General features: G+C 36.0%; 2 protein-coding genes across 14 annotated transcripts; both read left to right on the top strand.

Annotated features, from left to right (window-relative positions):
- Nucleotides 1-1,046: 1,046 nt before the first annotated feature.
- LOC131429506 (alpha-aminoadipic semialdehyde synthase, mitochondrial) lies at nt 1,047-7,943 on the top strand. Of its 2 annotated transcripts, XM_058593661.1 has the most exons (6): nt 1,047-1,179; nt 1,317-1,463; nt 5,108-5,437; nt 5,491-7,441; nt 7,506-7,691; nt 7,749-7,943. In XM_058593661.1, exons 1-6 carry the CDS (start codon nt 1,117-1,119, stop codon nt 7,862-7,864), a joined length of 2,793 nt encoding a protein of 930 aa, XP_058449644.1. In that variant the 5' UTR covers nt 1,047-1,116; the 3' UTR covers nt 7,865-7,943. The 2 variants fall into 2 exon arrangements, with proteins under 2 accessions (XP_058449644.1, XP_058449645.1); XM_058593662.1 differs by lacking the exons at nt 1,047-1,179; nt 1,317-1,463 and adding an exon at nt 4,833-5,030.
- A 3,421-nt stretch (nt 7,944-11,364) lies between these two features.
- On the top strand, nt 11,365-24,614 carry LOC131429507 (ethanolaminephosphotransferase 1). Of its 12 annotated transcripts, XM_058593674.1 has the most exons (9): nt 11,365-11,636; nt 11,831-12,823; nt 19,974-20,226; nt 20,282-20,538; nt 20,598-20,752; nt 23,218-23,398; nt 23,463-23,711; nt 24,112-24,175; nt 24,451-24,614. In XM_058593674.1, exons 2-8 carry the CDS (start codon nt 12,767-12,769, stop codon nt 24,151-24,153), a joined length of 1,194 nt encoding a protein of 397 aa, XP_058449657.1. In that variant the 5' UTR covers nt 11,365-11,636; nt 11,831-12,766; the 3' UTR covers nt 24,154-24,175; nt 24,451-24,614. The 12 variants fall into 12 exon arrangements, 11 of the variants coding, with proteins under 11 accessions (XP_058449657.1, XP_058449656.1, XP_058449646.1 ...); XR_009229437.1 differs by having other exon boundaries at nt 23,463-24,175; XM_058593673.1 differs by lacking the exon at nt 24,112-24,175.
- Nucleotides 24,615-24,833: the final 219 nt, after the last annotated feature.

Raw genomic sequence — 24,833 nt, forward strand, 5'->3', positions numbered from 1 at the left:
TAGAACCTTGGTCGAACGTCGTAAGATCGCCCAACCGGTGGACGATACATTGCATTGCGCTCATTGTATTGAACAGAAAGGTGCTTGAACCTCTAATATACATATTTTTCGAGTATTTTATTTTCAATAAAAATAGCAAAAGTTGCGTTTTTTTAGTACAATTGTTGTTATGTTTGTATCGATTCATAAATATTTCGATGCATCGATTTTTAAACATTTTTAGGAAAGAAATAATATGCAGCCTCAAAGAAGAAATCACTCTGAGCTGAGCCCGTAGTTGCACTTTGTAATTGACCGAATGAGTGGAAAGGTACAATGAACCAAGAAAATGAAGCTTAGGAGAAGCAAATCATTTTCACTGTACATACCCACTCACTCCTAACTTTTCATTAAATGAATAATAACAACGCAGGTTACGACCTAAGGTTGTGCTACTGATGAAAAGGAAGGAATGTTAGTCCGATGTTCGTTGTTTCTAAAGTACCGCGGTACCACTGTATTTCCACGAGCATCACGGGATAGGGGATGCGTTAGTAGGGAGGGAAAGAGATCCGGATATGTTTCGGAAAACAATATGATCTCTACAAAAGCTGATTGTCGATATCCAGGAGAAATATAATAAGGCATTACGAGTAAAAAAATATAAAATATCTCTAAGGAACGATATCAAAAGTATCCTTTTTCTTCTATTCGCATAGTTGTAAACAACGCGAGATGAAACACGACCACTGAAAAATTAAAATAAAATAAACACTCGCGGATGGTTAATAAGACTTCCGCAGCCCCTGGGAAGGAGTGATCGAAACATCCCTAGTTCATTGCATTTCATTATTGGACTTGACCACGACAAACATAAAAAAAAAATCTACAAAAAACTATATATCATTGGTATAAAAAGATTACTTCGCGAAGTAAGATTAGTTGATGTCCTAAATTCTCCTAGAGCTATACATCAGAGAATTCTTATCTCCCACGCCCGAGAAGAGCATCTTGTATTTTGCAAATGATAGTATGTTCAATTCAGTTCTCGTTGTGATGGTATACGAATTATTACCAGAACATCGAATCTCTTGTAGATTTCACAGTCAGTTGTATAGAAGCACTTGAACTGTTAACATGTTTCGAATTATCAAACACCGGGAAAGCTTATCACCACGATTTTTCTGTAGGGGTAAACACGTAAGTGGAAATTTTTTTGGTTGAGCTGAGAAACGTTGGAGAAAAACAAAAAGATTTTCTAGTACAAATATATCGATAGTATGCTTTCTGTAGCACGCAAATATCTTTAAAATTTCCGTTATCCATGTGTTTCACAGACAGGAAAGGTGATAGCAATCCGCCGCGAGGATCAATCAGTATGGGAACGACGAGCCTCTTTCAGTCCAGCAATAGTGAAGAAGCTCATCAAACAGGGTGTGAAGGTGATTGTTCAACCATCTAACCGACGATCCTATCCGATGCAGGTGAGCTAACGAGTGCGCAATTTCTTCTTCGTTGGGGGTTAGTTGATAAGCAATAAATAGTATCAATGACGATGGGCAAGTGATAAGAGAGAACACTCTTTCTGGAGTGTTGTTTCCTGAAAACTACGCATGAGAAATACAAGCTTCTTTGGTCAGTTAGAGATGCAAGGTAGAGTAAATTAATCTCAGTTATCAGTTGGAATGTCCAATTTGATACCATCCTAGGTAGTAACTAGATTGACGCTCTCGTGTTGAATGAAGTATGATGTTTAAAAACACGTGTTTTCTGATAAGGTAATCCAGATTGAAATACTTTTCAGGGGCCGTTAATCTCTAATTGCCTAAGTCGGGTGTGCTTATTAAACATTGTGGATTCGACTGTTCGATTTTTCATTTGACTCGGCACAGTGGTCGAGGCGACGATTTATTTTTTTATGTGAATACGTCGCACTTTACTATGGTGGTAACTTTGTTGTGTTGTGCGCAACGTCATTTTTGCTCCATACCATCGGAAATACGTTAAGCATCTTATGATATTTTCAGTACTATGAGATAACCATAAATGACTCAAAATTGAGGTTTTCTAATTTTTTTGGGATCAATCAGCATCAAAACTGAGAAAATCATGATACGTGCTTGCTTTTCTTTTGCTCGGATAACCATTCAGCATTCAGTTCCAGTATTCAGTTCTTAAATCCAAATCCAGAATACAGATAAAGAAATTAAATTTCTGAATCCAGTACCAGAATTTTGGTCCTAGGTCCATACTGCATAGATTTTAATCAATCAAATTCAGAACAATAACTAATATATTTTTTCAGTTTCAATATCGCCGGCTATTCAGTTCATGTTCTGTTCCTCATCCATGAACATGAACATGAACTGAATAGCCGGCGATATTGAAACTGAAAAAATATATTAGTTGTTGTTCTGAATTCGATTGATTAAAATTTTAAACAACTAATCGGTTATTCTTTCTCAATGGTCATTGTTGATTTATCATACTGGCAGCTTAGCAATGATATTCACACCAATCGAGCAATGACACATACCTCAAAAGGAAAATGAAACGCTCCAATGAGGTTTTATCGCTACACTTGAATAAGAACACACTCCCAGCAGTTACCTGGGAAAGAAAGCAAAAAGTGTCTCAGTTGTTTTAACCAATTACAATATATTAGGTCGCGATGTAATGTAGGATGTAATGAGAGTAGATGAACTTAGAGTTGGTTTTGTTTTTGAAAAGTTTCATTTAATCAGGACAACTCTTTTTATAAAATGCTAGTGAAATACACCGTTCGAACAGCTTTATTATGCCCAAGTAGCTGTTTATTGCGTGACACTAGACTCAATGATGATATAGAAATGCAACGATAGATTTAAATTTCCTAGATGAAATTAATCAGCAAAATTTTCACAGGACATTAAGCAGTTTTTATTCCACCTACAAAATGGCTCACGGAAAGAGCAATTCTAACTCAATTTTCAAGTATGTTGTGATGCCTTTTCGAGTAAATACAAGCACTATCACTTCACTTCAGCAGCAATTTTATAGGTTTACCATATTACCGGTCCAGGTTCAGATCTGAATTCAGAACCTGGACTTTCCATATTACTAGTCTAGTTCTAACCCTGATTCAGGACTTGGACTTAATCCTGGACTTGGATCTGCACCAGTAACTAGATTTAACATATTACTGACTCAGGCCCAGATCCTGCTGCTGAAGTTGGACCTACCATATTACTAACCAGGACCTAGAAGTTCCAGTTTCAGATTTCAAACCTGCAACTGGACCATGATTATGACTTACCATATAACCGAATCAGAATCTGGAATCGGACCTAGATCTGACTTATCATATCACGAATGCAGGATCTAAGCCAGGGCTAATAGTGTGGTAAAACTAGGGGTGCCATGTTATGTAAAATTTTATCGAATCGACCATGTTTCTTATTATGGTTCTCGATTCGAACTCAATTAACCATTTTTACCCTACTTTCAGAAATTGCAGAAATAATTTGGAGTTAGTTGGAGTTAAAATTTGAGAAAAAATATCAAGTCATGTCTATCCTATATGGAAAGTCCCACGCATTAAAAATCACGTTTTAGTAGCTAGAAAATGTACAGGCTGCATTTTTTTTCTGGCCATTGTATCAATATTTAGCGCAGGCAGTGCATGCAAAAAATTAGATAATGAAACATAAACTTACTTTGAGTCTATCTTTGGATACAGTCGGTACAAAATATCTGCTTGGAAATTTTGTGTTTCGATCTCAGTTCCTCGCCAAAATAGTTTCCTTAAGAATCAAACGCATTGCTCTCATTTATACTCACAATTTCATCCTCCGATGCAACAACTATAGGAAAAGATACAGCTCTTTTGCAATAACTTTGACCAAAATCAGATGTAGGCATATGCGATTATTTCAAATTGGAATCATTTCGAACGTACTGTCCTAACGAGAGATTTCAGAATATTTATCTCAGGTGTTGGTGGTATTTGAGAGAAGCATAGCATGCTAAAAGGGGACCGGTATGCAAGTATCTTTTCGTTCGTTAACGTTATGCAAGTATCTTTGCCTAACAGATTTTGTATAAACGAATGACTAAAATATATATTATTTAATTCCAGATGAAAATATTATAATGTAATCCATAAATGATATTCAATAGTATCACGGATTGATCACCACAGTAGCGGAAAAAACCTATTACCGAAATATGTATTCATCTTTTTCTCAACTTGTCGATGTTCAATATGGGACTGATATCAAAGACATCATAGTAACAATATATCCAGCTTTCACATTTCCCGAACAAATCATTGGCGACATCCTTTTTTGCGAGCATGGCGCCCTCGGGCGAGTCCGCATCGAATCTCGTACATAGAAGTAAGGGAGAAAAATGTCAAATTCGTAAGCGCCAAAATAGCAGCACCGCGCAAGCATACAATTGACATGATATGTTAAATGTGATGCCTTGCGATGGCGTGACTGAAGATTGATTTCGCTCCAAGCTGACAGGCTCTGGTCGCAGTCAAGTTTTGAAAACCGATAGATGGAAACCGTTACTCAAACGAATACGGAACGTTGAAAATTGTAAAAACAATTATTGGTTCAATGTTGATTCATTTGTATTCTATTTAATGTTTGGCTTGATAACAACTGAAAATTTAATTTAGACTTAATTTATTTAAACTTAAATTTAGAAAATTTAGAAGGAGATTTAAATTATTATTATTATTATTATTAGTATTTTTTATTTATTTATTTGACGCCAGTTTTAACCTCTTTTCAACTACTTAAGTACTGTGGCACTAAAGTTTTTCGTCATCTTTATCAAGCAATTAATGAATCCAGACAACTCTTATGTGATTCAGTATTCCGAATGTTCAATAGCCACGAATAACAGTTATCGAAGAACTGCGGAGTAATTTATTGAAGTTATCTCAAAAACGATTAAAATGCCAATCAGCAATTATATGTTGTCATAATGCGGCATTAGTCTGCGCTTTTTAGTTACCTTGGTCGCTGAGAATAAATATAAAAAGCACATACAAGTTGAAGGTATAACATTCAATAAATAATGATGAACGAAATTTCTCAAACAACTTGACTCTTTCTAAAATCTTTACATTTTATAGGCATACCTCAACGCAGGTGCTACGGTCCAGGAGGACATAAGCGAGGCGTCGGTCATTTTTGGTGTCAAACAGGTTCCGGTTGATGCGCTGATTCCGCAAAAAACCTACTGTATCTTCTCTCACACTATCAAGGCACAGGAAACTAACATGCCTCTCCTAGACGCCTGTTTGGAGAAAAATATTCGTTTAATCGACTACGAAAAATTGATGGATCGTAACGGACAACGTTTGGTTGCTTTCGGCAAATATGCTGGTGTCGCAGGAATGGTCAATATTTTGCATGGTCTCGGTTTGCGGCTATTAGCATTAGGGCATCATACTCCATTTATGGTAACATAATTTTAACGTAGTAAAATGATATTTACCATAACGTACGGTTTCAGCATATTGGTCCAGCCCACAACTATCGCAATTCATCAATGGCACGACAAGCGGTGCGAGACTGTGGTTACGAAATCGCTCTCGGAATGATGCCTAAATCCATTGGACCGCTAACATTCATATTCACGGGTTCCGGTAATGTATCGCAGGGTGCTCAAGAAGTTTTCCAAGAGCTTCCCATCGAGTATGTTCCACCGGAGGCACTGCGAAAAGTATCCGAACATGGTAGCCAGAACAAACTGTATGGATGTGAGGTGAGTCGAGCTGATCACTTGGAGCGGAGCGAAGATGGCGGATTCGATCCTGTGGAGTTCGATCAATACCCAGAGCGATACATTTCAACATTCAATAAAAAGATAGCTGCATACGCATCGGTAATCATCAACGGTATCTATTGGGCTGTAGGTTCACCAAAATTGATCACTATCCCGGATGCTAAAAATTTATTACGACCTGCGAACACTCCTTGGTTACCGACCAGCTCAGGAGCTCCTGCCCTTCCACACCGAATGTTGGCAATTTGTGATATTTCAGCAGATCCCGGTGGTTCTATTGAGTTCATGAATGAGTGCACAACAATCGATACACCGTTTTGTTTGTATGATGCTGATCGAAATAAGGATATGAAGAGTTTCAAAGGGCCAGGTGTTCTTGTTTGTTCAATAGATAATATGCCAACGCAAATTCCGAGAGAATCAACTGATTTCTTTGGAGATCTTCTTTATCCCTATGCTTTGGATATTTTACAAAGTGATGCTGCGAAACCTTTAGAGGATCATGATTTCTGCCAACCTGTAGCAGGAGCGATAATTTGCAGTAACGGAAAGTTAACACCTTCGTATGAGTATATTAACGAACTTCGTGAATTTAACAACAGATCGAGACAGAAGACCGAGGGTTGTGATACTAGCAAAAAACGAGTTCTTGTTCTGGGAGCGGGTTTTGTTTCCGCTCCACTCGTCGAATATCTGCACCGCGAATCCAACGTCAGTATTAAGGTAGGATCTCAAATTAAAGAAGAAGCTGATCGATTGGCTAATCGTTATCAAGGAATCGAATCGGTTTATATTAACGTCGAAGATGAAAGCGCCAATTTGCAGCACCTTTGCGAGGAAAGTGATATTGTAGTGTCCCTGTTACCCTATTCTCTCCACGGACTGATCGCAAAGCATTGTGTCGCTGGGAAAACTCACCTTGTTACCGCCAGTTACTTGAATGATGAGATACAAAACCTGGATGAAAGTGCTAAGGAAGCTGGAGTTACACTTATGAATGAGGTTGGATTAGATCCAGGAATCGATCATCTTCTTGCATTAGAATGTATACAAGAAGTCCAAGAAAAGGGTGGTTCCGTTGAATCCTTTGTTAGTTTTTGTGGTGGACTTCCTGCACCGGAGCATTCCGATAACCCACTTCGGTACAAATTCTCGTGGTCACCTCGAGGTGTTCTACTTAATACTTTATCGGCAGCTAAGTATTTAAGTAAGGGTCAGGTTGTCGAAATTTCAGGAGGAGGAGATCTCATGACAGCCCCACGGGAACTGGACTTTCTCCCAGGTTTTGCATTGGAAGGTTTCCCAAATCGTGATTCCACAAAGTATAAACCGTTATACGGGCTTAAAAATGTCCATACGCTTTTGCGAGGCACTATACGATATAAAGGCTTTTCAGATACAATCAAACCGATGCAATTGTTGGGTTTGATTGATCCAAACCCTCATCCAATGCTGCACCCCCATGGACCAGAGATCACCTGGAGACAGCTGATCATCAACCTACTTGGATTAGTTGATGCAGACATTTTCTACGAAAATCTCAAGAGCAAATTAGCAGAGCGGGTCTATAGTATCGAAGGAATCGAGGAATTGGGTTTATTAGAAGATATACCAGTTGTAAAAATGGGATCGCCTCTGGATACGATAAGCTACTATCTATCGAAAAAGTTGGAGTTTGGTGGGTGTTAATTACAATACACATCTATTGTTCATCTCTCATATCTTTTTTTACAAATTCGTAGGTGATAAGGAACGAGATTTAGTTATACTGCGGCATGACATTGGTATCCGTTGGAATGATGGACGACGAGAAGAACGTGGAATTAGTTTGGTGGCCTATGGACAACCTGCCTTCAAAGGTGGACATTCAGCAATGGCAGTTACCGTCGGATTCCCAGCTGCAATTGCGACAAAAATGATATTAGATGGTAACGAACGATTGTTTTAAGTTTGTGTGATTATTTCGATCGTGATTTCTTTTCTAGGCGAAATTCAACAACGAGGCGTCGTACTACCATTTTCACCTGATATTTTCCGAACTATGCTAGCGCGATTGGAGAATGAGGGACTGGTGGCAACAACCACTTCCAAATTCTTGTGATGTATGAGTATATGCCGAAGATCGTTCAATATAAAATGAATGCTTGACACAAACGAAATAAACTCGTTTAATAACAGTATGCAGTTTTGTTTTGAATCCGCAACTACAAACTTATTGACGAATTATCATATAAGTTTTTTTAAAACATTTTTTCTTATGTACGTCGAGTAAAAAGTAATTTTTAAAAGTGTATGTATGTGTGTCTTCATCGCTTCAGGGCATTACTAGTGGATACGGGTAGACTCACAGTACAATTTTTATCTTTATCAAAAAGGTTTTCGGCTATAAGCTGATTCGCTTAGCAGTATAATTTGTTTATGAGATCAGTTTATCAGTTCTGTAATAGAAGAGCAAAATGGGTGGACTCGTAAGCAGAGTCACTTACGCGCCTGATGGTCATCAAAAGGTAACATAACAAATGCTCAGTAGTTCCCTTCGCATGCCTTCTCGTAAGTTTATGATGACATTTGGTCAATAGAACGGCGTTGACTGGCGTTGTATGTATATAATTCATTTGAAATTGCGAAATAAATTGCAAAAAATCCTTTTAAAAGTCTTCTAATTCCTATTGCTAAAGTGTAATTGAAAATGTTTAATGTGATTTGATATTATCTCTGATTTACCTAAACTTTTTGCCAACTTGTTGATTTATTTTCGAAAAACCATCTGCAATATTCCTTAGTATTTATAGATGAGCATCAATCAATTCTACAGGAACTTGAAATAACCTAACAAAATTAATCAAATGAACATCATTTGACAGCTAACGAGGGTTTGTTCACATGTTCATTCTAATTTGAAAAAGTGTTATAGAATTTTTATTGAAAATGTAAACAAACCACTGGAAGATGTCAAACATAAACTTTATTTATCATGAGTTCACTTGTGATGTCATTCGTTAGGTATCAAGTAATGTTCATTCAGTAAATTTGAATTTCAGTGATGTTTGACATCTATCTGATTTGTTTATCCTGGAATGCTTCTTAACATTTCTGAACCTGCTGAATTTTGTTTGAGTACAGACAAAGATCATCGTGATTTCCTCCTAGGGTTAAGTTAATTTAATTTAATACCTAATTTTGTTTTACAAGATGACATCACAAAACTCGTGATGAATAAAGTTCATGTTTAACATTTGGTTGAACGTAAGACAGACATTAGGTTTTGCACGAACATGACATAACCTCACAAAAATGAACAAAATGAATTAATTTTGACAGCTATCAGTGGTTTGTTTACAGTGGATAAGTTCATCGGAAGTTCATCGTTTGATTTCAAATTTTGCACGCTGCCTTACATGAAACGAAGGATCATCAAATTTAGCGATATGGATGCAGTTGAAAGCAAGCAAAATCACAAACTATCCGCATACGCACACGGATTGTCCCCCACTGACAGAGCGAACGGAAACCTGCACTCAGTCTGAGGGCTTCAATCCACTTCTCTTTCCCTTTTTCATTTAACCTATTCATAAAGAAATTTCTGCTTGGTAGTGGAAACGCAAACAGAGCAAATTTTTTAGTCTTTTTTACCGAGGAACACGAGTTCAACAAACACTTTTTGGTCATTTCCGAACATTGAATCTTCATCTGAAAATCAAAACAAACCATTGATAGCTGTCAAAAGGTGAACTTGATTCATCGGCAGTTCATTGGTAGTTCATTCGAGTGGTCATCGTGCAAAACCTAATTAGGTTTTGCACGATGACGACACAAATGAACTGCCGATGAATCAAGTTCATCTTTGACAGTTGCCGTGTACTTGTTTTGTTTTGCGACTGCAAGTTAAAAATTGAAAAAATGACGAAAAAGTGCCTGTTAAAAACGTATTCCACAGTGAAAATAACTAAAAAGATTGCCCTGTATGTGATTCCAGCATCAAGGAGCGATATATGTATAAATCTGTTGAGTGTGAGGCGACTTGCAATTTTTACATTCGAACGATGAACTTCTGATGAACTTTTAAATTGTAAACAAGTACACGTCGACTGTCAAAAAAAGTTCATTCTGTTCATTTTTGTGAGGTTATGTCATGTTCGTGCAAAACCTAATTAGGTTTTATTTACACGATGATGACACAAATGAACTGCCGATGAATCAAGTTCATCTATGACAGCTGCCGTGTGTTTATTTTGTTTTGCAACTGCAATTTAAAAGTTGAAAAATGAAGAAAAAGTGCCTGTTAAAAACGTGTTTCACAGTCAAAAGAACTAAAAAGATTGCCCTTTATGCGTTTCCAGCATCAAGGAGCGATATTTGTATAAATCTGTTTAGTGTGAGGCGATTTGCAATTTTTAAATTCGAACGATGAACCTCTGATGAATTTTTAAACTGTAAACAAACACACGGCAGATGTAAAAAAAAGTTAATTCTGTTCATTTTGTGAGTTTATGTCATGTTCGTCATCTAATACCTAATTTGGTTCTACAAGATGACATCACAAATGAACTCGTGATGAATAAAGTTCATGTTTGACATTTGGTTGAACGTAAGACAGACATAAGGCAAAATCCATGGAGGCAGTACTAGGTTTCACATGAACATGACAGAATTTCACAAAAAGAAAAGAATTAACTTGTTTTTGACAGCTGCCGGTGGTTTTTTTTACAGTTCAAAAATTCATCGGAGCTTCAACGTTTGAATTTAAAAATTGCAAGTCGTCGCACTAAACAGTTGAAGAAAAATTCAAATGCAGAAACATGTGTGCAGTTATAAACCTCCAAAATATTTATTTATCCGCTTACGCGCATGGTTTGTCTTCCGCTAGCAGAGAATTAACCTCATTGCCGCAAAACAAAACAAACCACCGGCAGCTGTAAAAGATGAACTTGATTCATCGGCAGTTCATTTGTGTCGTCATCGTGTAAAACCTAACTGCTTAACTGTCAAGGAAGAACACTTGTTCATTTTTGACGTGACGATAAAAAACTTCATAACACGATCACTTCGTGGAAGTTTTCAGCGCCGTTTGCGAAGTTCGGGTATGGTCAGCCTACTCTAGCTTAGCTGTTCAAATGATTAATTTAGAAAGTAGTCACAACCAACAAGGGAGAAAAGTAAGAGAGTTACTCAAATTGGAAATATTTTGGCCCTTAGTTTCAACTATGAACTTGTTCACTCATTCTCTTGAGCAAAGGTTATCAAATGTGGCAAAGTATAAGAATGAGACCTGCGAGAGTGCCTTGCAGTTAATGAACTTTTCTAGGCACCGTCAATACATACAAGCGCTCTACAATCCTTATCATATTTCCAGCACTATTCGACACAAACCAGCAGCGATACAAAAATTGAAATTGTTTGCGTACCAAACTGTTCATCAACTTATTCGCGTAGAGACATGCCGGTATTTGTTCTACGCAGAGACATATTTCAGTGTGTGAATGTTCGTTACAGAATGAGAAGTAACATCGTAAAAATATGTTTACGTAGAAAGTGCGCCTTTTAACTATGAACTCGCAGGGTAGCGAATGAGCTTCAGCTGATATTCAGTACTGCTAGAACTATACAACTCAACGGACCGAACTCGCAAATTGCTTGAACAAGCTTAGTGCTTCATGTTTTCTCCGCAAATCATCTGCATCTCAGGATAACACTCAGAAAACATTTGGCTTTACAACCAGACCTGGCTTCTGCTCTGTACGATTTGTTTGTTGAAATTAATCTGATTACAGATTATATAAATAAACAGTGCATTTATCATTTGGTTGAAGTAAAAAAGTTAAAATATAAGCTTGCTAGAAAATCTAAACTACGACGGATGTATTTCGTAGAAGGTACTCGTGATCATTCGGGAAGTGCAAAGCTACGGGGATGCACCTCGGTTGTAGTGTGCTAGTTTCATTCATATGCTAATTAGATTGACATCTGTTTACGCTTATCAGAGAATAGACTAATTTTTCTATGTTATGTTATTTATTTATATCGGATGAGACAATTACAAATATATTATTTTTATCCGTCTAACTAGAATTTTTCGAATGAAATTATCAATATCCATTGAGCATTCGTGTCCTAGAAAAACGTGATTGTTTTGTTGTAATCGATTGAGACGAGCATTTATGAACGATGTTTTGAACGTTTCGAGAGGTAAAAATTGATATTTGTTGAAAACGATTTACAATTTAAATTCATCGGAACAACAACAAAAATAACCGATGATATGGCCTGGCCATGTACGTGGAAACCTCGGTAAGCATTCGAAAAATCTGATTAGTGCATGTGTGCAGCGCGATAAATAATGCGATTTATTTATCAATAATTTATTGTATGGTATTTATGAAGTTGCCGGTGAAAGGCTTAGCCATAATAAAATAACAGTATCAGTACCCTATGAACTGAAACTATCGATTATCACATCGTGGTACGTAAAAGGAAGGAATATTTTTCATCAGCCGCAGTCATACTCTGGACGTTTGCAATCGTCATCAATTTGAATTGATAAGCGCGAAACATACTTCGTAAGCCACTAGGGAAGAAATAACTGTTAATTAACAAGAAGCAAAATTACCCAGCAGCTTTTAGGTCATAAACTTGAATCCAGCCTAGAAGAATCTCATCGACCTCATTGAGTGCTTTGCACTCATGCAGATTTGGAAATCGAACAAGGCATGAGGTGATGTACATCGTTCTTATCAATGGACCGCATGATGGATGTTGAAACGTGGTCTACTGCCGGTATTGGGTTCTATAGTAATCAGTGAGTATGTGCAGATGATTTAAACCAGCAAAGAGTGAGGACTGCCATCTTATCATCTGTTGAAAATCGATGGTTTGGTAGGACAATCTTTTGGTTGTATTGTAATATCAGAAGAACTAGTAGAATTGTGTATATGATTGTGAAAAAACCGCGTGGTGATCCGGATAAAACGAAACACCATAAATTGAACCAATAACAGAAATCACAATGATCGGAATTAAGTACCTTAGTGAGGTTCACCTTAGGGGATTTGAAAAGTACAAGGTAAGAACCGAATGCACCATTATCCTAACAGAGGGTTTCATTCTAATTTTTGCTCTTATTCAGTTATTTGATAATATTCCAACTACAACAACTTGAACACTTCTTACACGATTTCCATGAGTGTAAACTTATTTCCATGTTGTTTAAATCACACGTGAATTCAATCGGAATTAAACAAAAAACAACTTGTGATTTTACCCAACAGTAAAACAAAATTTTAGCGTGAAGTGAATGTACCACCCAAAACAGTGTCGTGATGAGAATGCGACACCCAAAATAGTGTCGACCGATGGCAATTAGGTTTTGCACGAACATGACATAACCTCACAAAAATGAACAGAATGAACTTTTTTTGACAGTCGACGTGTACTTGTTTACAGTTTAAAATTTCATCAGAACTTCATCGTTCGAATGTAAAAATTGCAAGTCGCCTCACACTCAACAGATTCATACATAAATCGCTCCTTGATGCTGGAAACACACACAGGGCAATCTTTTTAGTTATTTTCACTGTGGAATACGTTTTTAACAGGCACTTTTTCGTCATTTTTTCAATTTTTAACTTGCAGTCGCAAAACAAAACAAGTACACGGCAACTGTCAAAGATGAACTTGATTCATCGGCAGTTCATTTGTGTCGTCATCGTGCAAAACCTAATATCTGCAAGTATTTGACACGCTGCTCATTAACAATGTTGAACATAGTTTAATAGTAAGCCTATATATCTGTTTTCTGTGATTAAATTCAATTAGCATTTGATTGAAGTAATGATCATTTCATATCATCATTGATGGTATATGTCGTTTAAATTTCATGTCTCCTGTGTGAAGTCTTGGTACAATATTTCTTGACTATCAGTGCAGTGCTGAAGTTACATGGTTCTACAAGACCCAAAACTCAAAGAAAAAGCAAAACTATTTCATGGTACTATATTCCAATGCGAAATTTGACCTTCTGTTTCATAAGACTTCGCAGCTGGCTCATTAGTGTACTATTGCATGGCCACTGCTACGATCATACGAACACTTAAAATACTTCCGTTTTTAGCTTATGATAAATTTTCTTAGATGTTTACTGTGTATCTGGAAGAAATCCACTTAAAGTTTCCACTGAGGTGAAAAGCAGCATACAGATCCGGTCTAACTGAGTGACACATGCGAATGAATTTGATAACGCTGTTGTGATGTTCGGAACAGCTTTGATAAGCCGAACGTAGAGTTCATGGTAATTATTTTGTTTAGTCGACACTGTTTCTGTTGAAAGAGTTATTGACGAGTGAAAGGTGCTACAGAGAAGCATGGGTAGATGTTGTTGTATTACACCACTAACATCAAATAATCAATTCCGTACTTTTAATAGCAGCGTTACTGAAAACAGGTTTGCTAAGTTTACTTTTATTTTAGATTCTTATGAATTTAATGTGTATATGCTAATACTGATGCACAGAAAACAGATATATACACAGAAAAAAATAAATTGTGATATCACCTCAAAATCGCTGCACATCATTGTTTAAGTAGATTGTTGTAATATAGCACACCTATAAGCCTAATTGAAACGACGTATGAGTATTGATGTGATTAAGGAGATGTACTGTACTTATTGTAATGTAATACAACGTAATGAAAAATTGCGTGACAGCAACCGATGTGACCACAAACAATGTGATTTAGAACAACGTAATTGCAAATGATGTATTTCGTGAATATAGGTATTATTATGAACCTATTTTAAACATTTACAAAAACATAAAATGTGGAATTTTATATGAAAACAAAATATATAAGCTAGGATAAAGTAATAACAAAAACGTATTTTATTATTGTTTCAATTCATATTTCATTTGATTTAACATTTGTCGTTTTTCGCTAATTGTATCAATAGTGATCAGACCATGTGTTGCTGTTGGCCTACTAAAGTTGCTTTCGATCGAGTACCTTTCACTGGTCTTAGCTTAAAAAAATAAAGTTGAATGAACTCTAAAGTTTTGGAGAGCACTGGCGGATAATGATAATAAAAAATGAAATAAAACTTGATGAGGTGTTGCACGACCGAAGCAAAGCTGTCAGGATGTTCACTGACCCTGTGCATGAACATAGAATTGATGAGTTGAACCTAAAATAAAACAAACACAAAAATTAAGCTAAACGAATGCCAAAATTAGACATATTTTTTACTTTTTATTTCCATTGCTTGAAAATCACAAAAAATTTGGTCATACAGTAGCTTGCATTACGATCAATGAGCAATGCATAATACGTTAGCGGTTGTAATCCTGATTTTATTATTTTTGTGAAAATCTATGGAACAGTTTCGTTTGAAACCGAAAATGACTCAGTTTCGAACTTAACTGCTATCAACTGCAGTGGGTTGCGAGCTCTGCTATAAGCGAACACTTGTAACTTGCATTCTTTTAAATGCATTACTAATGCCGTTTTTCATTGAAAAGCACTGCACTATGGTTTGAAACGGGAAATTAGCGTGACAAAAATATTTTCACTATTAAATATTAGTTTTTTGTAGTTGGTGTCTTCACAAAAGTTGTTTGTTATCAAATGGCGCTCCTTTTGATATAAAACATTACTAGGGTGGTCCTTATTTAGATTGAAATCTGTAATCTAATTTTCTTAATTGAACTCAAAAACGATTTTATTGTACAATAAAGTTGTAGGAAATTTTGTTTTGAGGAACTTTGCCGAAAAAAGCACCTCTCTATCTTTTCATTTGACCGAGTTACATTAATTGTCCCGGGTAAGAGTAGGGTGGCTCCCGAAAAATCGATTTTTTTGTTCAAATGTTTTTGTGAAACGTTCTATGGAAAAGTTGTCTTCAGAAGAGTTGTTGAAATAAATATTGCGCATAATTTTGCTGAGTAAAGCTTTTTCATATGAGCTACCAGTAAAAAGTTATCATTCAAATATCAAAATTCATTAGATGCCAGATCGATAAAAATCTATCCTATGCGGCTACTGAAAGTTAATAATATAAGTAAACATTTAAGAGAAAATTGGGAGGGTGTTTTTCTTTTAACTCATTTAAATTAGTCTTAAAAATACCTTCAAAAAACTCAAAAACATTGCATAACTCTTAAACGCCTTAATGTATCAACATACTTTCTTCAGCAAAATAATAGTATCAAGTTAGCCCTACAAGTGTTCCATACAATGTCCATTCGAGAAATGAGACACACAAAAACTACAGCCGAAAATAGATTTTTTGCTGAACAATTTTAATTAATTCATTACCAAAATAACTGATTCAATTGATTTTGATTCCGTTATCGTAATGATCGTATCGTTAACATTCAAAATAAAACATAAAACAACAGTTGATTACGGTTTGGTATGTATTGAATAAATTAAGCAATGAATTATTCAAAATATTATCTAAAACTAAATATTTTGCTTATTCGGGTAAGTCTTCTGAACTTCTCCTATTTTGTTTGTTCGACAATGCCAAGATAGGGTCTGAAGATAACAGCAGCCTTTTAAAAACATCTTCAATGTTCGCGATTCTGCTGAATTTTTTAGCATGGTGCTCTCTGAAGTTCCGGATACTTTTATTTCGAGTCTCCTGAGCTTCTTCACTAAGCATACCAATAGGTAAAATTGCGTGTCTAATTATCGTGGCTCCATGTATCAACAATTTATGGGCAGTTGGTGATAGTGGATACAACGATATATACAACGCTCGTATTTTCTCAGTGTAACTTTGGAATTCGTCGAAGTTTATTTTATCGGCTATTGATTACACTGAGAATAACGTGAAATCCTTCCAACAGTGTTTCATCAAGGCCTGTTATATCTGCTATTTCTTTCCACTTCTTGAAAAATTTCCGAGCCGTGTTTCCGTCGTTGGAATTACCTCCTGATAGCAATGGTTCACCGATACGTTGGCCCAAATGTTCTCTAAACGCATTATATTTGTTTTCATACGCAATTCTTGAATGATATACTGTAAAATGTCCTTATTACTTCTACCAGCAATCATTAAATCCGTTAGCTTTTTGTAAGACAAAGCACTTCCTGAAACCCAAGTAAATCATTAGTTTGTTAAAATGATTAGATTGTATTTATTCTAACCAAAACTCATTGTGCGTCGTTTTCCGGTTGTCACAGGCTATTCGGTACACAAGTGGGTGAGAAAAAAGGCGTCTCGGGTTATTTTGGTAATAAATTAATTAAAATTGTTCAGCAAAAAATCTATTTTCGGCTGTAGTTTTTGTGTGTCTCATTTCTCGAATGGACATTGTATGGAACACTTGTAGGACTAACTTGATACTATTAATTTGCTGAAGAAAGTATGTTGATACGTTAAGGCATTTAAGAGTTATGCAATGTTTTTGAGTTTTTTCAAGGTAATTTTAAGACTAATTTAAATGAGTTAAAAGAAAAACACCCTCCCAATTTTCTCTTAAATGTTTACTTATATTATGAACTTTCAGTAGCCGCATAAGATACATTTTTATCGATCTGGCATCTAATGAATTTTGATATTTGAAGGTTGACTAGTTTTTAATGAAAAAACAATCATAACTCTTAATTGGTAGCTCATATGAAAAAGCTTTACTCCTCAAAATTATGCGCAATATTTATTTCAACAACTCTTCTGAAGACAACTTTTCCATAGAACGTTTCACAAAAACGTTAGAACAAAAAACCGATTTTTCGGGAGCCACCCTACTCTTACCCGGGACAATTGATGTAACTCCCTCAAATGAAAAGCTAGAGAGGTGCTTTTTTCAGCAAAGTTGCTCAAAATAAAATTTCCTACAACTTTATTGTACAATAAAATCGTTTTTGAGCTCAATTAAGAAAGTTAGATTTCAGATTTCCATCTAAATAAGGACCACCCTAGTAATGTTTTATATCAAAAGGACCGCCATTTGATAACAAACAACTTTTGTGAAGACAATAACTACAAAAAACTAATATTTAATAGTGAAAATATTTTTGTCACGCTAATTTCCCGTTTCAAACCATAGTGCACTGGTGGCGTAGATTGTTCTGGTTTTGCATTTTCGAGCATAAATGCAATATTCTGACGGTGTGTCATTGCCATTTGATTGATTGAAAGAAAAAACATCGAACTCTGATACCGGCACTGGAAATAGAGGTTATAATATGGAAAATTAGCATGAATAATTTTCTGAACATTAAATCCGTGGCAGTTATAGCGTTAATGATATTCTTTATTAAAAAATATTTCATATTACTTACCCAGAAAACGGAAAAATCTTGTAAGTTTTCCCTGAAGTTACAAGCTTAGCTCTTAGCTCACGATTGGCCCACAAAGTTTGACACAAACAGCATTGCACTGGGGAAAAACACTTTAATTTATTAATGCGCGCAATAGTGAAATATCACACATTTTTTAGGGGAAGTTTAGATGTGCATTAATTTCAACGTGTTAATAAATCCAAGCGTGTAATAACACGCATTTCATAGGACAGAATTTTACGCGAACAGAATTATACCGAGGTTCTCATGCTTGATATTACATTATTTGATGAAATTTTTTTATTATATAACTTCGATTGTGATATTATGTCGATTTGCACACAAGATTCAAACAATTTAATGTTTATAAATTCAGTACGTGGTTTTGTTGTCATAATAGAAGATTAGGGTATTATTACTTATGAAAAAATGCAATATTGTATCCAATTAACGATTACGTCTTTATTTCAAGCTCATTAGTAGAAATTACATCGAGGATTATTACAACTTTTTTCGCTGTGTAGGCTCGCATACGAACTGTGTATAAAGTTTTCTCATTTAGCGTTGCGAATTCTCGCAGATGTCATTGCGATCGACACAGTTTTCAGTGCCGCATTCACATCACGACACTATTTTGGGTGCTACATTCACTTCACGAAATTTTTTCGTTTGACTGTCGGTTGAAACGATAAGTTTATTTCTGTTTTATTCTTTTACACTAATGGAAATCGTAAGAGAAGTAATCAAAGTGTTGTAATTAGAACAGGCAGAAGAATAGTGTTATCGTTCCGGAACGTACTGGACCGTTCCGTTGAAAAATCACAACGAATTGTCGAGTATGTGACAGTTTTGAACTCATTGTTTCTAAAAAAGCAAACTCCAGGTATTACATTCCTTTCGTGGAATTTGGCCTTTCTGTTTCAACAGACTTCGCAGCCGATTCATAGCGTACAGAATCATTGGCATGGCTAGTGCTACGATCCTACTGACACTAAGAATTCTTCCAGGTCGAGCCCCAAAAAAAAACGACAACCGACCAGTTGAACCGCCAACCTAGAATACTATTATTGTTTCTAACGTATAGCGAATTTGAAATTTTCACAGGATTATATATATATATATATATATATATATATATATATATATATATATATATATATATATATAAATATATAAATATATATATATATATATATATATATATATATATATATATATATATATATATATATATATATATATATATATATATATATATATATATATATATATATATATCTTCTTGCTATGTCCCTGTTACCAGACCCTGTCAGCTTGGAACGAAATCATTCTTCAGTTCAGCAACGCCATCGCACGGCATCACATTCAACATATCATTTCAATTGTATGGATCCGCAGTGCAGCTATTTTGGCGCGCACGAATTTGACATTTCTCTCCTATACTTCCATGTCCAAGGTTCGATGCGGTCTCGCCTGAGGGCGCCATGTTCTTAAAAAAGTATGTTGCCAATGATTTGTTCAAGAAATGTGAGAGCTGTATATTTTGTTAATATGATATCTTCGTTGTTACTGAGCTATGAAAACTACAGGAAGTATCACAAATGTGTAAAATAGTTTGAACGATATAATCGATAACAATGATTTGTTCTTGCAACTTCGTTATTGTTACACTGTCGTATTCTCTTACGTTCGATGAAGTAAGAAAGGACGCCAGTGTGAAGGAGAGATCATTCAGATTGGGCTACAATCTGTAACGTTCCATGATACTAACAATTTCCGTATACTTGTTATAGTTTGATTGTGTTATTGTTTGTTTTAATAAATAAACATTCGGAAAATATTTTCCACGGCTCTCTGCGATTCTCTGAACTTCTCAACTATAAAACAATGCTAAAAATTATTGTCTAAAGCTCCTTTCGTGTCTTGTCCAGTACAACAGCGTCGATACCAGCATACTCAGCGTTTATGTGATGCATCCATTCTGGAACTGGCTCGTGCAATATTGTCCCCGATGGATTGCACCTAATCTGCTCACTTTCACCGGATTCCTACTGACGGTAGTGAATTTCTTCATTATAGGATACTATGACTTCGGATTTACAGCGGCTTTCACACGACCCAATCCCATTCCTGATTGGGTCTGGATAGTAGCAGCGATTAACTTATTTGTAGCATATACTTTAGGTTAGCAGAGGTAAAATTTATGTTTACGAAAATAAATCTTATCAGTTTTTTCCAGACGGCATTGACGGAAAACAAGCACGACGGACAGGAACCAGTGGTCCGTTGGGTGAATTATTCGATCATGGGTTGGATTCATATTCAACACTGCTCGTTCCTTTGTACATGTTTAGTTTATTTGGAATAAATGATTTACCACCCATTAGAATGCATTTCGTGATGCTGAACGCGTATCTTAACTTTTATCTTTCCCATGCCGAAAAGTACGTTACGGGTGTGATGTTCCTGCCATGGGGATACGATTTTGTCATGTGGGTAAGTTCGGGTTAATCGTTTTGTTTATAGCATTGTAAATACTAATGACACTTTTACAGGGAGTATCTCTCACGCTCGCCATCACAGGTATATGTGGACCGCAAATTTGGCAACTCACTGTGTTCGGAGTGAAACCATGTTTCATCTTCGAGATGACTCTGTACATTTCGGGCATGATAACTAGTCATCCAATTATTGTTTACAACATATATAAGTAAGTATCATTAAAATGTTTGTAATATTGCTCGTTTCTCGTGTTTTTTCGTTAATTCGATTTTAATCGCGATATCAATCACAACGACATTTTGTGCGACTCGGAAACAGGGTGTTGTTAATTGAATATTTTTTAGGCATATTTTCGCTAGATAATTGAGCTTGGGTTTTAAAAATTGGTAACTTCAATAACTTCTATCAATGCCCAAGAAAAAAGCATGAAAAATAAGAAAAAGACTGAATTAAATAACATTGGCAAAAAAGGCCAATACTCGAGCCACAAGCTTTTTCTATTCGAGGAAACGAGCCACAAGCTTTTTTTTATCTGGAGAAACGTTTACATCGAAATGCATTGCTTAAGTTTAACCGCGAGGCGCACTAATTGACCTCTTTGAAATACTTTTTGATCGAACTTGTAAAAATTGATCGGCTAAACCACGCAAACTTATCTGCACCCTCTCATATTATAGTTAACGTAGGAGATAATATCACTCAATAAAAACTGTTCTATTGAGAAAGTGTCTTCATAGGCTCACGGCAGGTATTAGGTATGACCTTGAGAGTATTTAATTATCTCTTGACCTCCGTGAACGCAAATTTAGAATATAATTTTTTTTTTGAGTATTTCTGTTACCATTATTTGTACCACCGTAATTGTTACTAGATATTTATCAAATGATCGTGTTGTAGATGGTCAATTACGTGCCGTGAGTTACTTTTCTCGATCAAAAGATTTTGTTGAGTAAAAAGTACACACGATTTCCTGCTAAATTACGCTGCATTTCTCTGCTGATATCATTGTCAGAGATCACTAGTAAGCCAAATGCACGTTTTTGTCAGTTTGGTTTTCAGTCCGACGTATGTTTCGATAATTATCAAAGAGAAACGTGTCACAATATTAGTCATTTCCTCGATTCGATTCGTCGAACCTAATGCGGTTATTGCAGTGCTATCTATGATTGATCTTATATCCCTCTTTAAGGGTAGTCGCACCAAGCTACATTTTCGTTGGTAGGCAGTTTCCAATTGATGCGCGTAATCCTCGACAGTACATACGCTATGTAGTGTGCGATGAGTGTTGTGATACGTAGATAGTTTTGACCGCATACTAACCGCGACTAGTGTACGGACAGTGCACGTTGATGAAGCTATATATGAAGAAACGGTCTTTAACCTCTAACACACACAACCTATCGTTGATTTGCTACCATCCAATCTCGCGCAGGCGCAGAACGTAATACTACAAAGCTAGTTTCTAATTCATTTGATGTGCCGCAGCTATGGTAAAATGTAGCCGCTTTCCCACATCTTCTATTCTTTCCAACAGTACTACGACATCGAATTTGCGAATTTGTCAGTCATCGTGTGATTAGCAGTTTCATGTGTCGAAGTCCTTCATTCGTCAGCTAGGTTTTAACCGTTTATTTCGATACATATTTCTTGTGCGGTTATTCGTAACAATTATTTTTCGGGTGGTTAACTTTTATTATCGGTTGATGTAAGTTCTGGGAAGAGATTTTTGTTCATGATAAAAATTAAACTGCTGGACATGCTGAGCAACCCCCGAAGCTAGCTGTAAAAAAATTATCCTCCCGTTCTCACGATATCCTTCGAACTATAAGTCTGATTCATACATGTGATACAGTATGAAGCATGTGATCTTAATAACCAGTATGCATTATCGAAATTCAGTAAAATATAAAACATTTGAAAAAATATGATGACATGAGCCAACTGATATGCCAACTTCATCAGCAACTTCTCTAATAGTGATTTGGCGATCATCCATAATCATTTTTTCCACTTTTCCCACATTTTCATCGATTATTGACGTGCTGGGTCGACCGGAGCGTTCGTCGTCTTCAACGTCTTCGCGGCCGTCTTGGAAACGCTTATACCACTCGTAAACACTTGTTTTTTTCATAGCAGACTCACCGTAGGCTCTCTGTAACATTTCGCACACTTGGTTACACTTTATTTCATTTTTCACGCAAAATTTATTACAAATTCTTTGACTCTTCAATTCTTCCATTGTTTAAACTAACAAAAATCGCCGAGCTCTAAAAAACACGTCTACACCAGACGCTACAAGACAGAATGTAAACAATGAATACAGCTGAAAATTTCACCATACATTAGGGACATATGTACCAACATAATAAAAAAAATTTTGACCACCGGACTCTCCAGACGCGCGCAATTAAAAAAATCCGGGAACTTTTTAAACAGACCTCGTATTACTCATATTCTCATAAACACTACAGTAATATTCTTCAAAAATATGTTCATTAAATAGAAACAGGAAAGTTTGTTCTGGCGAAAACTAGCATAACCTACAAATCGAAAAAGGTTCAAGCCAAAATTACTTTTGTTTTTTTTTGCAACGTCGCTTCGTAACGTATATCTTTATGCGTTGTAGCGTATATTTTTATGCTTTAGATAAATAACAATAAATTAATCTTCCAGATCCTACCGCGACAAAACCGGTAAAATGCGTCCATTTGGAGAAGCGATTCGACCAATGATTGCTCTGCTTGCCCTTTTCGTAATCAGCTCAATTTGGGCACTATTTTCTCGTAACAGTATTGTTAACCTGGAGCCTAGAATGTTTTTCATTCTCAGCGGAACGATATTCTCAAATATCAACGTGAGTATAAATCGGCTAAGGATATACTGTAGAATAGTAATTCACTATTTTTTATATTTATTAGTGTCGGTTAATCGTAGCTCAAATGTCCGATACTAAGTCGGATCGGTGGAATGCTATGCTGAGTCTGCTGATGGGAGCAACGATAGTTTGCATAATTCCCTACCGGGTCCTCGGAAAATTTGATCTCTTGGTCGAATACGAGCGAAATATTTTATACGCTTTAGCTCTGGTAGTAACTATAGCTCATCTACATTACGGCCAGAGTGTTGTAAGAGAAATGTGTACTCACTTCCGGATCAAGTGTTTCAAAGTAAGATTTCCGTCCCCCAAAAATCTAGCTAGTACTAATCATGAAAATTCTAACAATATCGTTTATAACGGTTCATATGACCGAATGAAGAGATCGTAGAACTCAGTAGAAACGCTAACCAAGGTAATCTAATAGATTTGTTGTGTTGTTTAATACTTTATCTCTCTCAAAGCTAGTGAAGGTATATAAAATAACCCTTTGACTGAACGTAATTGATTAGTTTTTAACAACGGATACTAACCGACTCGAAACCATGAAGGCATTTCCATCACTTACGCACCGTAGTAGTCTAGATTTGTTGATTTGAGTAAATGTTCACAATAACAAAATTTGTTTTGTCTTCACTGTCGCGATAATCCACATATTTGCGATTCAACAATAACTCACCACTACCATCTAGATTGCAGCATACGGAAAATCATCGGCATTACTCGAGTACTAAACCGACATCGCAAAGAAAACAGGTATTTCACTGATGTTAGTTCAAAACGATACCAGATGTTTTAGTCATCCAAACTTTACAATAAAAGCTAGCTGTTCTTCACGGTAACAAAATTGTTTGTATATAGTTTTGAAAAGTGCATGCCATTGGGACTGTTTGAGTAGACATCGAGAAACCTATTTATTAGACAGTAATCACTAGCACAGTCGGGAGTGCATTTTGAATTGTTTTTCGATGATGTAATCGAATGGAAGAAAACGATGCACAGAAGCTAATGTTGACTAATTTTATGTTCAGATAATAAAACCGGTGCCTGTACTAAATGGAAACAATAGCAACGATGGAATGGTGGAGATTGTTCTGTAACGAAGCCACATGGTGCCTCAACCAGCGACACAAGATTAAACACGTTGCATTAGAAAACTTAAACCTGTAAATAAAGATTCTAGACTATAACGCAAGTTAATTTTTTTTATTTTAGTTAAATGAGAACATCATAATCTGTAGTTCGCTTTCACATCTCATCCAAGTCAGTCGATATAACAAAACCGTTTACGTTCGGGACGGAAGTATCCAAGTACAGTATTGTGTAGTGAACAATAGAACGACCTCGAAATGAGTGAACCAAACGAACAAAAGCTAACGTCGACACGAAAGAATACAATTGTTGTTGACTTCAG

This window comes from Malaya genurostris, chromosome 2 (genome assembly GCF_030247185.1).
Source record: "Malaya genurostris strain Urasoe2022 chromosome 2, Malgen_1.1, whole genome shotgun sequence".
NCBI classification, from domain to species: Eukaryota; Metazoa; Arthropoda; class Insecta; order Diptera; family Culicidae; genus Malaya; species Malaya genurostris.

What these genes read in the sequence shown, in the direction of transcription:
- LOC131429506 (XM_058593661.1), top strand. Translation starts at nt 1,117, where the DNA reads ATGTTTCGAATTATCAAACACCGGGAAAGCTTATCACCACGATTTTTC. An exon ending in GACGATCCTATCCGATGCAG is followed by an intron (nt 1,464 to 5,107) that starts GTGAGCTAACGA and finishes TACATTTTATAG; the next exon opens with GCATACCTCAACGCAGGTGC. An exon ending in ATCGAAAAAGTTGGAGTTTG is followed by an intron (nt 7,442 to 7,505) that starts GTGGGTGTTAAT and finishes ACAAATTCGTAG; the next exon opens with GTGATAAGGAACGAGATTTA.
- LOC131429507 (XM_058593663.1), top strand. Translation starts at nt 12,767, where the DNA reads ATGATCGGAATTAAGTACCTTAGTGAGGTTCACCTTAGGGGATTTGAA. An exon ending in GATACGATTTTGTCATGTGG is followed by an intron (nt 20,539 to 20,597) that starts GTAAGTTCGGGT and finishes ACACTTTTACAG; the next exon opens with GGAGTATCTCTCACGCTCGC. An exon ending in CGATATTCTCAAATATCAAC is followed by an intron (nt 23,399 to 23,462) that starts GTGAGTATAAAT and finishes TATATTTATTAG; the next exon opens with TGTCGGTTAATCGTAGCTCA.